Raw genomic sequence first — 17122 nt, forward strand, 5'->3', positions numbered from 1 at the left:
TTCATTAAAACACACGAGGATTTCATTCGTAATTTATTATTTTTATTTTTGTCAATTTTTATTTAGAAAAAGCGATTAGGTACTGAAAGAATAAGAAACTACTTAGTGTCATAAAAATCTTAGAAAATGTAAAATTATATTGCCCGATAAGCGTTTTGTTTCGAATTTAAATAAGACTTTATTTTCGTTCGTAATGGTTTAACGCCATACCATATCAGCGTCATCCAATAAGATTAAAGCGCTTAATTATCTTTATTTTAGTCTAACCATAGTTTGTTTTCTTCAATTTTAGTTTTTTTACAAAGAAATAATTCAGATGATCATTTTCTAAATTCGGTAATTGTTTATTGTCCTAATTGAGAATGCAAAATGGAAATTCTATTACTACACATCACTATTAGTTTTTGTTTTGAAGGACACATTGTCCGAATTGAAGAAGATTCAACGTAATAATCTTCCAATTTATTTATATTTTCAGTCTATTTAGAAAAAACAATGAATGTATCGCATGTTAATAATTGTTTTCAACATATTTCACAATGAATTGCTTGTATTCTATGTTCGCATTGCATGATGCAGTATGATTATTGAACGCATCAGTGCGAACAACATGCAAAACACGCTTGGGAACATTATTTTACAATGAAAATCATATTTGCATAAAACCGCAAATATTGATACACACAAAATAGCAATATATGGATATTTTTTTTGACAATTTTTCGTTTTGAATGACGGCACTAATCTCTTGAATAATTTTACAACAAAAAATTCTTCAAATACAAAGTTATTCTGGTTGAATAGTCATTTTCCGGTGTACATTCAATTTCGGTTTATTTTTTTTTTGTTTCAATCATTTTGTTTTTGGTACAATTAATGTTTTGTTTTTATCTATTTCAATGTTGATATCAAATGATTTGAATGTTTTTCAAAATTAAATTTTGTAAATATATAAACTGCTTTCATTTTCGACGGCATCTAATGAATCAACGATTCACTCATTTGTTTTTTCTTATTATATGGACATTAAATCCCAAATTAGTTGTATTTTGAATTCTTACAAAAATTAGAACTAAAATTGATATAATAAGTGCATAAAATATTCATGCAACATTTGTTTTATTTTCGTTTTTTTTTTTTTTTTTTTTTTTGAATTTGCAAAAATAAATAGGCTTAGTTTCAGGGGGTGGTGTGGTTTGTTAATTTAATTGTTTATGTTGTGGTTCAAGTCTTTGTATCTTCTATTTGTAGTTTGAATCGGGATGAGTTTCGGAGAATTTTCGACTAGAATCGGGTGGCGTTAGCAGACCGTCTGGTGGACAAATATGTTCGATATTTTTACGGATTGGTGCTGGTGATGCCTCTTGCAGACATTGATCTCGGTATAACGCTGCTTGATCCTGCATTTTAAAAGGAAGTAAACAAATTCAATGAATATTTTTCTACAAACCTTATCAATACTTTTTAAATAAGGAAAAGTCAATTTTCGTCAATGACAACATAATAATAAGAGTATGACACTTACAAACATATCCATCGTTGTGGTATGCATTTGAATAATGTGTGAATCGTCTGTGTTGATATTTGGGCATACCGAATTCATGCCTTGTTTTGATTCAATCTGTTCGTGTTTCTCCTGCAAAATTAGTTTTGGTTGTTGCAAAATTACTTGGAAATATGGTTCCATCCACCGGTAGCACGGAGCTATCGTTGCCCATTCTAAACCTGATAATTTAATTGCGACTTTCCTGTGAAAACGTAGAAATTTGATTTAGTTACTATATTTAGCCAACCATCATTATAATAATCATGAGCACTAGAGCCCAATTAAGTCATTAAATCCTTTAGAATCGAGACATTTTCTAAGTTCAAAACCTTCACCAAACTAACCGAATTGATTGTATTTTTTTTGCACTTACTTGTTAAATGTGTGACTAATGGCAGCGGCTGCAATAACTGAGTATGGAAAATTGGCAATTTCAACATCAAGCGTACAGAGATCGATAAGTTGTGCGGTTTGTGCGTATTCCATTCCGGAAAATTGTGGAAAAACAAAACCATCATCGATGCCATTGTTCGTGGTCGACGTTTTCTCATTATGTGATGTCTGTGTTGCTGTTGAATCTTTCAAAACTTGTTTCTGTGGTGTTTCTTCATATGTCTTTGGTGTTCGATTGCTAACTTGAAGTTGCATATAAATGCCAAGCCATCCGATGATTGTGATTGGGCTGGTTTGCCATTGCAGTGCACTGAGTATGACGAGTTCTTGTTTCAGAATATCCTCTTCGCTGCATGCACCGTCCGTGACATAGGCAAATTCGCTTAATTTTGGCGGGTAGATTTCTTCAACTTTGGCCGCAATAAATAGGCATGTGATGCCAATCAATTGCAAAAATGTTTTCGAAATGCTAACTTTTGTCGATAGATATCGATCCAAATAGTCTAAAGCCAAATAATATGTTTCACGATGTAATTTATATACTTCGCACACCTCACATAGCCAATCCAATAAAATTGCACGCATTCGTGGCTGTAATCCTTGATGTTTCTGTAACATTTTCGGACTCCTATCCATCGATGTTTTTTTATCTTTATCGCACATGAAACGCCACACATCCTTTGCATCGGCCCATGATAACAATGGCAATGGGCAAATTCGCAAATCGTTTCTTGAATGGCATTTTGTACATTTTGTTATTGGTGTCTTATCATTATTATTTATACTAATATCATTATTATTTATTGTCGAATGTGATGTTGAATTTGTGTTGCGTATTGTACGAATGTTACGGTCACCGGTGCCACTTCCACCACCACCATCGTTTTTCTGTCGAAGGTTACCTACTGATTGTGGTGGACTCGAGGCGATCGCATACAAATCCAATTCAACAGCATCGTTTTCAATATCACTAGCCGAATCCAAATCCTCTCCTGATGAAGAATAAACTTTTTTTGCGGGTGGCGGCCGTTGATTCTCAATGTCGATCTCATCAAACGAGGCGCGACGTTTTCGTTTATTTGATCCACTATTATTACTACCACTTACAGTTGACGCAACCATTTCAGACTTTGTGGCCATTGTTGTACTGCAAAAAGGAAAAAAACAATCAATTGAAAATATTAACGAATTTTTCAATGAAACAGAAAATGAAACTGAAATAGTGACAGTTTAAATATAATAGTACGGTTGATTTTTACGCCGTTTGATTTTCTATATAAATGTACAATTTCTTGTGCAAAGAACCAAACATATACATTATTGCCGATTAAAATATATAATTAAAAGAAATATCGATACACACTCATCCGTACAAACACACACACACAATAAACCGTGGCACGCTACGAACAACGAGACCATTGAATTTATAACTTGAAGAGCAGGAGAGTAAAGACGAAGAGGAGGCAGCAAAAAAAAGGACGACTCATGAAACGGAATTTCAATTGTGTGTTTCTTTTGTTAAGAATTTTGAACCCCTAAGTAACTGTTAAATGTCTGCTGTGAATCATGCAGAATGAGAGAGCAGAGAGAGAGTGAAAAACGTTGAGCAGAGAATTGAAAGCTGCACCTTGAGAGGTTCTTCTTGGCAATCTGTAACCGTTTTCCCAATTCAAAATCGTAAACAATACCCCAAGGTAATTTTTTGTTTACATCTTTGCGCTGCGTGCGTTAAGGACTTTTTTTTGCAATGCACATAAATTATAAAATCCATTTGGTTTTGTACTGAACGCGACAATATATTGCATTGCTGACACGAAGGCTTTATCCTTGTATTGGATGTGGCGGGATCAAAGTAGCAATTTGAAATTATTCGAGACATTTGAATATATACATTTAAATGATGCATTTCCATTGTTGTCAAAAGAATCAAATGACCGATTCCGTGCAATGGTTATAATTTCAAGGAATATTTTGCGGTTTTATTATTATTTCCTGTTTGCATTCACAAGTTTCGTGCTCTCATTTTAAATGTCGAGACATTCAATTTCAAGTTTTTTTTTTGGTATCAACCCCTAAAAGTACCGATTCGGTCAAATGAAGATGCAACTGGCCATCTCCAGAAATAAACGGAAAAAATACGAAGGGACTTCCAGTATTTGAAATGGCATAATAATATGAGATGAAATGAGACGACAAAATGAGATGGTAAATAAGATTAAAACATTAGATGCGACGGTCATGAGTTCATGTACCAATCTTTCGTCATTCGTTTCCACACAATAGCACAATTATGAACATTATTTGACTTGGTCCTTTTAAATTATATTATCGCTGCCATATATTTTATCTTGAGCGATAGAGAGAGTGAGAGAGCACACAAGAGAAGAAATCTCATGTGTGGCAAATGTTTTATACCTGCGATATGAAAACTGAAGACGTTTCGAGTTCAATATTCATAAATGTTTATCGCTCACTCAGAAACTGGCATCGATCGTGTTTGCATACTTGCATTTGTGCATTCAAAACACGTCTACACACACACACATACTCCGAGCAAAAGGTATTGACGAAATGCAATGGATAAGAATTTAGTTACGGTACACTGCCCGCTTCAATTATTATGAGACATCTGCCATATGCGCGCCATTTGAACAAGAACCCAGTATTTTCTCTATAAATTAATCATACATTTTATGTACACCACCGAAGCAAAACTGAAAATCCAGTTTTGGTGGATGTTTCTTGACGACGTTCGTACTATTCGATTGCATGAGTGTATGCGTACGCGAAAAGGTTTTACAAATACAAATGATCCTGTCACTCAAAGACCAGACGCACATACAACGCTCCTTTTTGCCTAAAGACCATTTTTATTCAAGGCAAAACGAAATGCAAGAAGAAGATGACGACGACGACGACGAGTAACCGTTCGGCTCTAAAAACCGAATCGAATAGAAAAGGTGTTACGATGAATAAAAAAAGAATAAATATAATGTAACCGTATGCATCAGCTTTGCAATGTTAGTTAGTTCTTTATTGAATTTTATATGTACATAATTTTATTTATTTATGTGCATATTCAGGATGTCTCATCGTTATAAAACTTAGACCCGTTTTCATATCGTACCATCTAATCTATATTTGAATAAACAGTTTTTCAACACAAAAACGTTAGGGATCGGAAATTTTTTGTTGGTCTTGTTGTCGCTTCTATTCGAATAAAATGTGTTGATTTTGGCCAAACAAGCGCCTTCAGCAGTTTAACCTAAGTGACACTAACAACGATAAAAATGAAGGACTTTTTGTTGTTGGCATGATCAATAAATTGGGACGTTAAATCATATAATTGGATGCAATTCAATACTATAACGGGACAAAATATGCTGGAAGATGACATTAAATTGTAGTCTTTCTACTGGTTTTTGATACCATAACCCTTTAGTTTTTTCCAATTTACCAAAAAAATGCCTTATTAATTTTTTCGTCTTGATATTTTTTATTCAACGAGTTTTCCCATTTCCGAAAAAAAACACCATAAAATTCTTTGGTATAAAAAAGAAGTGAATTTAAAAATAATGAAGAATTCGTGTTCGTTCATGCAACAATTACAATTAACCCCGAAGTCATTTTAAACTTGGCGCGATTTCAAATCAATTAAAATGCATGGGTTATGCGTTTGTTTATTTTTTGCTCGTAAAAATGCATATGTATCTATTGTTTATTTTAGTACTCGCGACTGTTTTGCATGACTGACATTGCGATAGGCAATGAAGTGCATCACCAAATGCTCCCGAATAAATAAGGGGTGAAAATTTAATAACAAAAAAAAGAAATATTTAGAAAAAAAATTGAATATAATGCGCGTATGCTATTCACACTGTACGTGCTGCAAATACTATGATCAAATAAATTCGATTTTAATTCCATATGATTATTTTCCAATTTATGGGCGCACAATTTTAGTGAAGGTCACTTTTTTTATCCACCAGAACGCGACTTTGTTTATTGACTCCTAATTTTAACACTTTAAAATGTCATTTTCGAAAGGCTTTGAAATGGGGAAATATCTGCTTGGTAATGATGCATTGCATTTGGTTCGATCCTTTCGATCATTACCTTTCCAATGGCATTCAAATGTGACAAATATTAATATTTTTATACGCATCACATTTTTTTTCACAAAAGAAAACAAATATTGATGTCATTTTAATGGATAGTCATGGTTCACGGGCAGTTAAGAAAAGGCTAAATTTTTTGGCTTGACATTTGGTCATTTATGGTCAACAACATAAACAAAAGGATAGCGCGAAAGTCAAATGGATAAAACCAAAAACATGATTTCGATAATTAAAATCTGATTGGTCTTCCCTTTTCAAAATGAATTTCGGTGTAATTAGTTCCAGCGTCTTCGCGTTTTTAACAATGGAAAATCGAAAGATAAATGAAGTTGCGGCCACACTTTTCAGTAATGGGCAGCGTAAAATGATGAATTAGCTGTGTGATGTGTGTATGGTCAATATCTAATAACATGAACAACGCGCTAAACAAAACCATAATATATCCTATTGAATTCACCCATCCATAGCAATGCACGTGTGTTTTCATCGAATCATAACATCGCGACCAGGCGAACACAATGAAAACCCATAACTTTACCTAATTACCGAACAAACAAAGGAATTGCACCGAAATAATTCAAATAAGAAAATATGCACTATTGTTTCATTATTACGACGGGTCGGCTGCCGTGATATAGACCAATGAAAACACAATTCATAATAAAAAAAATTGCGCGGGAAACCGAATACACGTATAAACATTCATATGCGTTTGAAAGGACGCGGTACATATTGCACCACGTCTGCCACCGAAATATGCATCGACTTCCTTTTACACACAGGTAAACACAAGCACACATACTCGATCGCACGCATGCAGTCCCGACACGCTATTGTTCATTCCGATGTATTGTTTTCATTCGCGCGCGCGCGACCAACTACAGCAGCCTAAGTGACAGTGAATTTCCTTTTGAGTTGTGTGTACATTTAAAGAGCGATTTCGATAGCGGATAAAGAGAAAAATGTGTACATTGTCTATGGTGCTTATGTCAACTGGATTTGCTGATGTGGAACGGGGTAAACAAGCCACATTAAAAAAAAACTAACTCGCGTTTCCTTTTGTTGAATCGAAGACGAAAATAAAGCACATTGGTTGAAAACACATTTCGAGACCTTCATGCAATAAGAACCTCTTTTTTCATCGGATTTATGTATCTTATGGAAGTTTTAATGAAAATTAAATACCAAATGCCGCACTAAAGGAACATAAAAATGACAAATGAACACAAAGAAATCCATTAGCTGGCAACCCTTTAAATTGCAGTTCAACAAAATTGCTGCAATGAAAGAAAATATATGCTTTTTTCTTCAACTTCAGTTTGCTCTTTGCATTAATTAAAATTCCGTGTTCCTCTGTGTTAACAGATCGGTTTGATCGACGGTTAGCTTGGAGCTTCACAGCCAACTGTTGTATTTTAAATCAACTGAAGAATTGAAACGAAAGAGCAATGAAAATTACCACAAAGAAATGCGTTTGAATAAAAAGTGAAAAGAAGCGTCCAGCACTCATCGCAAGGAGATGCACGGTGAGAATGAGATGTGAAAAAGAAACCACCACATGGCATAATAGCATAAAATATGCGCATATTTTCATTACTATGCGTATTCAGACAGAAAAACACTATTTGAACGTTAAATTTTTTTGAAGAGAAAAAAATTAAGTCAAATAGATATAAACTAGGCGCGCTCTTTCTCTCTTTATTTCTCGTTCGAGACCTATTTTCGGTTGTCGAAAGTAATAATTCTTCTGAATGTTTGTGCCAGTTGAACGGATGAGTATGTGTGAAGAGATATTTTGTTTGTTGATAGTGAGAAGAAACGAAAAAGGAAAAAAAGATCGGTAAATTTCTATATGTTATACCCCCACCCCAGATACTAATGCCATTGTGTGCGAAAGTTTACATACTGAAATATCAATAACATACGACCTTACTACTTCCTCTTCTTTTTCAGATTTTGTTTTAGTTGGTACCTATTTTTACAAACACCCTATCTACTAAATTCAAACTGCACTGAGCAAACTTTCTTCGGAAGAGAAAAAAAAACTCATGGCTGTAATCCATTTTTTGTGCATCAGTATGAGAGAAACTTTAAGGGTAAAAAATAAACTGGGAGCAAACAGTGAGAGAGAAAGAGATAGAGAGAGCATAGAGCTCTGTATAGCATTCATTAACACACATATTCATACAGCATTGGTATTTGTATGAAATGATCCGTTGCCTGTTTTACTGCCGAACAGATAACAATCGCTTTGTGCGTATGGGTTTTACTCTCTTTCTCTTCATTTACACTCATTCCGATGCGTACAACAACAATGTTAGAATTATGAAACTAGTTTTCTCATTTCATTTTTACCATCCGTAAGCCAAATTCATTTTTTTCATTCTGAAGACAATTTTTTTCACACATAGAACTTTAAAGAGCCGCTTTTTTATTTTAGCAAAAAAAAGTGTCAATGTCTTGAATCACATTTGCATTCGATGTCAATGACTTACTTTAAAAAAAAGAGAATGATTGCTTGAAAAAAGTCTCGTTTCAGTTCTATTCAAAATTTGTTGTTGTTTTTATTTTATATTTTTTTGCCGTTGTTTTTTCATCTCGACTTTATTTTTTTTTATTTCATATGAGCCATAGTTTTTTTATTTCCATATCTTTCTTTTGAGTTTTTACCCGACACTTTTCATTAAACCAACGATCAATTTTAAAATAAAAGGGAAGGAAAATTAAAAATTATGTTCTTGATGATCAGATAAAGCAATTTAAATGTCCGTTCGATTTTGAATGTCACATTTTCTGGGCCTGCAATAACATAATTCACACAAAACGCTCATGAGGGTGATCAACGGCCAAAGATAAGAATAAAATAGAGACCACATTGATCTGGCCGATTGGATTGGTTAAAACAATAAAAATTCCCATAATTCCACAAAAAATACGTCATTTATAATTAGAGTCAAAATATCTCGAGCCAATCGAGTGGTAGAATTGCCATTTAATTACGATTGCATGTAGATCGAGTTGATTTCTTTAAAAAAAAATTACACCCAACAAAATAGTTAAACAAAAGTGGCAGAAGAGAAGACAAATAAAATTGCGCGTACAAAGCATTTTTCTTGAACATTCCAATACCGTGCAGGAGGCTTACCGACAAAATAATAATGCACATGTTATGTGCACATGAAAATATGTTCTTATTAGTTCAATGCTATACATCTCATTGCGTCTGTGTTTTCGTATTATTATTTTTTTCAATTCGGGCATTTAAATCGTTCATCGTCGAGACATGCAATCGGTATCTACTAATTTTTCGTTTGCGTTTGACGATGATGATGAAAGCGAAAAACGCGCCAAACATACAATATTCTGTGTTCGCTTCGGTTGTGTGTGCTTTCATTCGGTTCGTGATCACTGCGATGCATATATGTGAATACAGTTTTCACAGTATACACCGCACAGCACAGGCACAACCATCATCACATACACTACAATCTCTCATATACTCTCACACAAATCGGCAAATGAATTGAATGGAATTGTGAAAGAAGGGAAAAAATGTTGATCTTTTCCTTTCGGGTTTTTGTATTTTGTGAAAAAAAAAAAATGCTTTGAAAATATCTGTGTGAGACTCTGGCTTACCTCTTCACATCCATTTTCGATCGGCTAAAATCCTATGTGTGACTTTGATGCACCCAATGCAAAACTAATACTGAAAAGATATAACACAACAAAAAAAATATGGCTTAGAATAAAATAAAACGAACCGAGACCATTTTCTAGGTAGATTTTTTTTTGTTAGTTTCTCTTTTCGAATATGTTATTTATGTCTATTGATCGTTGCATAAAAATTTTTAGAAATTGAAGACAAAACCGACAAAATTCTAGAGAATTCACATACGCATTGATATTCGATGCCGATACACTTGAATCTGAAATATTTTCGGATTGGGAATGGAAACAACAACAACAAGAAATCGCTTGAATGCAATACTTTATTTCCTTTGGATTTTCTCATAGAAGCCACTTGAAAAATCTATTCCAAATACGATGCAGAATGGAGCGCTACTACGATAACATGCAACACAGAATAACATACACATTCAAAACAAATTTAAAGAGCTCTGAAATATTTGCGTTACACGAGACTCATATGTGAGCTTTAAATGCTGATTTGACGGAAATCATCGCGAAAAAAAACCCACATACACACATAACAAAAACTATGAAAGCAATATAAAAAGAGTGATACACCGCGATATGGAGATGCATGGAAAATGCCAAAAACGTATCGTCTTTTGGCGGGTAATGCTACGACAAATATGGGTTTCCTCTCTTCTCTTTTTCTTTTTCTCTCCCACTCTTTTTACTCTGTACATTACACACGCACTCACAAATATTTACCAATTTAAACCCCAGTTCGGTCAGCACTTTAAATTCCAATTTTCGTGTTTTTTTTAGTTACAAAAATTATTGCTTTCGATATGCAATTTTTTGTTATTAACATGTTATTTATTAAACAATAAAAAAGACTCTCGATCAATGCACTTTGAAACAGAGGAAAATATCGCTGACGAAAATATAATTAAAAAAAATTTCTAGATGAAAGTAGGTTCTCTTGTGAATCACACGAAATCAATGAACACTACCTCGTTACCCGCCAAAAGTATATTCTGTCAACTATACGACACGTTGCTCGTCTCTTTCACTCTCTCACATTCGATGTTTCGTACGGCTCTTCGAAAAAAGAAATCTCTGTTAATTGTGATGTTCATAAGAACGACAATGAAACGATTTTTTTTTAAACTAAAGTAAAATAGATCACAAATCGAATGAATCTCATATTCCCCTGAACGTGATGGAGAAAAAGAAAAAGAGTACGTAAACGAAAGCGCAAAGAAAAATATTAAGCGCCAAATAAATTTGGGGTTATTACGAAAGTTGCGATTGGCGCGATTGTCGTGTCAAGCGCTTTTGTTTCAGTTCGTTCACATTTTACACTAACAACTAATTTTTTTTTAAAAACCACCACAGAGAGATTTTTTTTATTTTTGACCTCTTTTGTTTTTTCGACTTATGAATTTTTTTAATCGTCAACGATCACAAAAAGAAAAACATTTATTCGATGATTGTATTTACCTGATAATTGTGTTGATAATGAGAATATCAATAAATACAAATCCACAGTAATATTCCAAAATCAACTATTCAATGTGCTTGATGATTCTTAGAACTCGGCAGAAAACGGTTGAACAGTTTTTGTGTTTATTTTTATTATACTATATTTTTTTGTTGAATTCTTGTAATATTTTAATTCATATAAAAATGATCACACACGACTTAATACTACTGTTTAAACACGAAAAAAGAACACACTAGCAAACTTAAAATCTAAAAAAACACCAAACACTCATCAACTTTGATAATTTGATAAATTATTATTGGCTAAACATAGAAAACTGAATTTATTTTTTCCACTCGATCGATTGGATTTCATTTGATGAATTCGATTTCTTTCAATTTATAAAATTGAGAAAATCCCCCAGAAGAAAACGTGACAATTTCTATTTTAAAAAAATATGCAAAACGAGAGCGATAGAAAGAAAAAATGTGCGTATTTTATTGCATGCGAACGCAGCAATTGGGGTTCACAAAATACGACACACACTGAACAATTTTCTTTTGGTCGCGCGCTCAAAAAATCTATTCACACATAATTTGGTGTACGTATGATTCTTCGTGCTCTCAATGTTCTTTTTCTCTCTGTGTCCGTCTCTGGGTATGTGTATATTGTGTGTAGTTCAATAGTCGCATAACTACTAAAAGAATCCGGCCTGATTATGATACCGGTATGCGAGCGATCAGTTCAGTTCAAATAGTTTTCGAATGTGTATGAGTGTGTTTTGTGTATTTACGTGTGCGTGTATACGTTAGTTTTGCCACTACATCTGTTGCATTCATGATTAGTGTGATCCCTTGTGTTTATTTTATTCGTATGCTATGGCTTCGTATGTGTCTCTAAACAAAAACAACAAACTCTACACATTTCTCCACACATACACACAACCGCATACCGCTACATGTGTATAGGCTGAATGAAGAGGCCAAAGCAACCGAACGCAATATACAAACACACATTGGTGCAACGATCTATATAGGCAAACGTAGAGAGGCGGCAAAATTTTAAGCGCGCACCATACACATACACAAATTACCATTTTGCGCGTACCGTTAATGTGTAGCTGAGAATTTATTTTGTGTATATATGGTGACAGCAACTTTGCCTTCGCGCCTCTTCTTTAGCAGACTACTACGTTGCCAGCGATCAGCTGTGCACCCATATTTACATTTTCATTCGCATTCATTCGAACATTCAAATCTTTCTACGATCGCACATACATTGAGGTTATTTTACGAAATTGCATCCGATGAAAGGAATTGGTTTTTAATGGATTTTCATAAGATTTTTTATGATTTTTTAATTATCGGAAATTTTCTTTTGTTTAGATACTAATTATAGAATTTTTTTTTTCATATATTTCGAAGGCTTTTTTTACTAAATGTCATTTCCTTATACAACTTCGATTCGAAATAGCTGCCATTCATTTCAATTTTCGAATATTTTTGTGCACTTTTTTCTGAAATACGAAAACTTCCAGAATTGAGACACATATATTTTCGCGCAATTTTAGTAATAAGTGTTGGAAATTCAATTTTTATATTGATCAAACGCCGTGTCATTTGTTTATTTATTATCGTCAACTTAATATACCAAAATATTGACAATAACAAATCCTTATTTTATCATATATATTTTTTCTTTTGTTATTTTGTATGCAAAAATAAACATTGGGGTCGTAAGCGAAAAGCCATAACAACATTTTCATAATGTTTGTAAAGCTGTATTTGTTATTTGGAGATATTGATACCATTGCGTCCCAGATTTCAAAGTGGCTAAGTGTTCAAGCGATTTCTTTATAGTCAAAATATGCTTTTCCATTGAAAAAAGGCAAGAAAAAAAGAAAATAAATTCGAAAAAATGTTTTCCAACGACATTTACAAGTGTGTCCATTGATCACACACAGAACAATCAAATACGTTTGTCATTTTTCTTACATTTTATTGATAAAATTCAGTTACTACGTGAAAAGAAAATGTTGCTGTTCTCTAATATATTCGATTAGTGGGTTCGATTCAAATCGCAATTTGAATCATTTATATTGGGCTCTCATTGAATCCACGTGCAGCGTAGTCACTGAATTTTGTTCTATCAGACAATTGTGGAAAGCCTGGATCGCCTGGAACAACACGCTTACGCGAATGGATAACTCTCCATCCACTCTTATGTGTCCAGTTCTATAAAATGAGAAGGTTTTTTTGTTTTAATTTGTCGAAAGAGATAAAATAAATCGAATTAAAAGTTCAAAGCACTTACGTTAGCATTATACTTGAAATAGTAGACAACAGCATAAGTGATAGCAATCATACATCCAACTTTACCAACAATTGTACGAATGTATGTGGCTGGTTCTCGGCCCTGCAAAATAGAAATGAAAATCAATATATAAAATGCATTAGTAATGTTGCTTTAAATAAATTTTAAGCTTTTCACAATAAATGCGATTACTGAAAACTGATAAAAATAGAAAAGAAGAAAAATTCTCTTGTCTCTGTTGTTTATATTGAATCAAAGTGAGGTTATGTTACATCACTGTTGTCCAATACAGAGTCTTCAATGTACTGTAGGTTACATAATAACATTCATAAAATCAATTGGTAATATTTACAATTCGTGGAATCAATGGTTCCAAAAGAAGTTTGTTTAATGGAGCCAAATAAAATCGACGAATTGGATTCCGGAATTGTTCGTGTAATTCTTTAACATAAACGGGTTCACGTTCGGTCAAAATTTGATCCTTCAAATATTGTGCTCGCCAGGCTCGTTCTTCTGGAGTCATTCCAATGCATCTTTCACGTTCCCGAACCATGCGACCTTGAATGGTCATGGGTTGAACACCACCAGTATCCGAACATGGTATTTTTTCAGACATTTTCACCCGATAAAAAACACCAAAAATTTACGGAAGAAAAATTTATCAAATTTTCACTTTACTTCGTCGACAGTTCGACTGAAAAATGAAAATAATTTACAGCTGTCAAATGACACAGTTTGACAGGTCTACAAACTCCAAACCATTGGAGACATCGTTATTGCAGTCTGTCGAAGAAGACGTTGTTTCGACTGTTTTGAGTTGAAATTTAAATGAAAATGCGAAAATTATTTATTTTTTTGATTTTCCATTGCAAGCATTTAAGCTCAACAATTTAAAAATGATCGAATGAAAAGAGAAAGCGGTCTTTCAACTCAAAAAAATTGTTTGTTTGCGACACGTATTGTATTGGTTTGCATTAAACACATCATGTCATGTAGTTTACGTTTGTTGTGTAGAGACATAGCTAATAATAATCAAATATTCAGAACACAACAAACTTCGAATCGAATGAATACATTCACTGCGAATTTTGTTTAAAATCAATGTTCGGCTTATAAACGTATAGTGTTCACTAGTAGATTCATTTAAAAAAAAATGGATTTCATTCATAAAATTATAGCTGTGATATTTTTTTACTGTAATTTTATTAGTTTTGTATTTGTGTTGGGCGATTATGGTTATAATTATGTTGATTTGCCCAATTCGCATTTACCATATTATTTTAATAATTTTCCGCAAGTGATTCAACAGTGTCTTAGCAATAGTAGTTGTATATATCGGGGCCTATTGACTAGTGAAGATTATAATCATAACAAATGCTGGGGATATGAGCGAAATTGTCTGGCGACAGATGCATTTTCACGGCCAAAATGTGCAAAAGACAAACCCGTGTGGATTCCAACTTATGATGAATATGTGAAAACATTTTACGATCAAGCCGATTTTGGTAAATTTTCCAAAGAAAGCAATAATCATTTTATATTTGAATTTAACACTTTGGATTTGACTTTTTAGGTTACGTTCGAAATCAAATAAATGAGTTGATGGTCTTATGTACACCGCTCTTTCCAAATGATTCAATGCTTCAATGTTCTGAGAATTTGCGATTCTGTCAGGGACGAAATATAATGATTAATTTTACCGAGTTGGGAGCAGAAAAACAACCATGGCGGTATCGAACGGATATATTAAAAGAGGGACAAATTGGTATGGTATTAATGATAATTCCCAATTTTATGACCAAAAAGAATTTGTGAAAAAGTTTTTTGTTAAAAAAAAAAAAAAAAAAAAAAAATTAAAACAGGTGGTTATTGCAAGCTAAATAAAGAACTTCTCGAGAGCCAATTGGAACATATGAGTGCGTTACAATCGTGGGCGCCTGAGTTGCGTAATTTTGTTGCTTTTGATGAACGACCAATTGACACAAACAAATGTGATTTTGTCTATGAGAAACCGGTGTATATCATGAAAATAGATGCAAGTTCGTATACAACTTTTTTTTTTCCTTCCAACACTCTTTATCTTTGGATGATCCAATACTTTTATTTCAGATAGTAATATGTATCATCATTTCTGTGATTTTTTCAATTTGTATGCGTCGCTACACGTAAATATGACTCATCCAGCTGCGTTCGATACAGACAATTACATCTTTCTATGGGAAACATACAGCTATGTCACACCATTTTCGGCGGCATTCAAAGCATTCACCCAAAATCCAATATTCACCATTAAAGCGTGGACCGGCAAAAATGTGTGCTTTAAAAATCTGATGCTACCATTGTTACCTCGCATGATTTTCGGACTATACTATAACACGCCCATTGTAACGTATAACCGGTTTTTTTTGTATTAGATATGACGTAATTAAAACCATATAATAACTTTTCACTTTTTTCTATTTCACCCACACGCATCAAAAAGATACATGGATGTCAGAACAGTGGTCTTTTTCAAGCTTTTTCTGATTTTATGCTTCATCGGTTGAATATTCCGTTACATCACAAGAGCGACGATAGGATTCGAATTACATTTTTGGAGCGAAAAACTAAATTCAGACAGATTTTAAATTCCGATGAATTGGTCTTGGAACTTAAGAAGAATCGCACATATGATGTGAGAAGTGTTAGCTTTGACCGAGCCACGCCATTTATCGATCAACTAGAAATCATTCGAAATACCGATATTTTTATTGGAATGCATGGCGCTGGACTAACTCATTTATTATTTTTACCCAAATGGGCCACTGTTTTTGAATTGTAAGCTTCACTTAATTTCAACTTTCAAAATGTGTTTCCAAAAGGTTTTAAATTAATTATTTTTTATTTAAAACAAAAATAGATACAATTGTGAAGACTCAGAGTGCTACAAAGATTTGGCCCGGCTTCGAGGTGTAAACTATATGACCTGGGAAAATAAAGACAAACTTGTACAACAAGATGAGGTAATGAATGATTAGGAAAATCACAAGTGAAATCAAATGTGGATTCTCCACTGTCACATGTATTAGACAGTATGCTAGGGGCAAACTACTATTACAACGTAATTCATTTAATACATAAATAATTCCATTCAATTCAATATAATTCTATGTCAATTCAATTTAGTTCCAAGTAATTCGCACTGATCTAGTATGCTGTTTTTGTATGCCATGTTCTGTGTGCTATCACAAAAGTACAAAAATCAATTTTAACTGATTTAAAGATGAAAAATTACAATTTCGGAAGATAATCAATAACATTTAAATATGTAAATTTTTTGTATTTCTCCAAACGGATTATTCACAAATCTGACAAATCTGATTTGTGGGTGACTGACATTACTCCCACTCTTTCCGTTCCGTTCCGTTTCCGCGGAGTTTCCGTTCCATTTCCGTAGAAGTTCCACAAAAGATCCGTTGAAATTCCGTGGAAGTTCCGTGGAAGTTCCGTTGAAATTCCGTAGAAGTTCCATAGAAATTCCGTAGACATTCCGTAGAAGTTCCGTAGGAATTGTAGCTGTACAAATGGCTCACACTGCGTTTGGCTGTTAATTTTTTTTTAAACAAATTTTTTACTCACGGAAATACGGAACTT

The 17122-nt window shown here is 33.5% G+C and overlaps 3 protein-coding genes across 5 annotated transcripts in view; 1 reads left to right on the forward strand and 2 right to left on the reverse strand.

Annotated features, from left to right (window-relative positions):
• Window positions 1–1018: 1018 nt before the first annotated feature.
• LOC116340659 (G1/S-specific cyclin-E-like) lies at window positions 1019–11451 on the reverse strand. Of its 3 annotated transcripts, none has more exons than XM_031767263.1 (5): window positions 11194–11451; window positions 9697–9766; window positions 1920–3086; window positions 1526–1748; window positions 1019–1400 (listed from the first exon to the last, which is right to left on the reverse strand). In XM_031767263.1, the coding sequence occupies exons 2-5, from the start codon at window positions 9708–9710 to the stop codon at window positions 1242–1244; spliced, it is 1563 nt and encodes a 520-aa protein (XP_031623123.1). In that variant the 5' UTR covers window positions 9711–9766; window positions 11194–11451; the 3' UTR covers window positions 1019–1241. The 3 variants fall into 3 exon arrangements, with proteins under 3 accessions (XP_031623123.1, XP_031623124.1, XP_031623125.1); XM_031767264.1 differs by lacking the exon at window positions 11194–11451 and adding an exon at window positions 10459–10515; XM_031767265.1 differs by lacking the exon at window positions 9697–9766.
• Window positions 11452–13149: 1698 nt separating this feature from the next.
• LOC116340673 lies at window positions 13150–14198 on the reverse strand. Its single transcript, XM_031767282.1, has 3 exons — window positions 13842–14198; window positions 13490–13591; window positions 13150–13410 (listed from the first exon to the last, which is right to left on the reverse strand). Exons 1-3 carry the CDS (start codon window positions 14103–14105, stop codon window positions 13270–13272), a joined length of 507 nt encoding a protein of 168 aa, XP_031623142.1. The 5' UTR covers window positions 14106–14198; the 3' UTR covers window positions 13150–13269.
• A 338-nt stretch (window positions 14199–14536) lies between these two features.
• LOC116340658 (EGF domain-specific O-linked N-acetylglucosamine transferase) overlaps window positions 14537–17122 on the forward strand; it is a 17849-nt gene continuing 15263 nt past the window's right edge. Inside the window, exons 1-6 of the mRNA XM_031767262.1 lie at window positions 14537–14994; window positions 15063–15254; window positions 15352–15528; window positions 15599–15873; window positions 15972–16306; window positions 16389–16491. Coding sequence (XP_031623122.1) covers window positions 14643–14994; window positions 15063–15254; window positions 15352–15528; window positions 15599–15873; window positions 15972–16306; window positions 16389–16491 — 1434 coding nt within the window. The 5' untranslated portion in view covers window positions 14537–14642. The remainder of the gene's footprint in view (window positions 14995–15062; window positions 15255–15351; window positions 15529–15598; window positions 15874–15971; window positions 16307–16388; window positions 16492–17122) is intronic.

This window comes from Contarinia nasturtii, unplaced genomic scaffold (genome assembly GCF_009176525.2).
Source record: "Contarinia nasturtii isolate CC-2019 unplaced genomic scaffold, AAFC_CNas_1.1 Cnas_scaffold_695, whole genome shotgun sequence".
NCBI lineage: Eukaryota > Metazoa > Arthropoda > Insecta > Diptera > Cecidomyiidae > Contarinia > Contarinia nasturtii.

Bases quoted from the DNA above. Each gene is read 5' to 3' on its own strand.
- LOC116340673 (XM_031767282.1), bottom strand. From the start codon at position 14,105: ATGTCTGAAAAAATACCATGTTCGGATACTGGTGGTGTTCAACCCATG. The intron at 13,592-13,841 runs GTAAATATTACC...TCTATTTTGCAG, and splicing joins AACCATTGATTCCACGAATT to GGCCGAGAACCAGCCACATA. The intron at 13,411-13,489 runs GTAAGTGCTTTG...CTCATTTTATAG, and splicing joins ATTTCAAGTATAATGCTAAC to AACTGGACACATAAGAGTGG.
- LOC116340659 (XM_031767263.1), bottom strand. The intron at 1,749-1,919 runs GTAAGTGCAAAA...ACGTTTTCACAG, and splicing joins ATTAGTCACACATTTAACAA to GAAAGTCGCAATTAAATTAT. The intron at 1,401-1,525 runs GTAAGTGTCATA...TTTAAAATGCAG, and splicing joins CCACAACGATGGATATGTTT to GATCAAGCAGCGTTATACCG.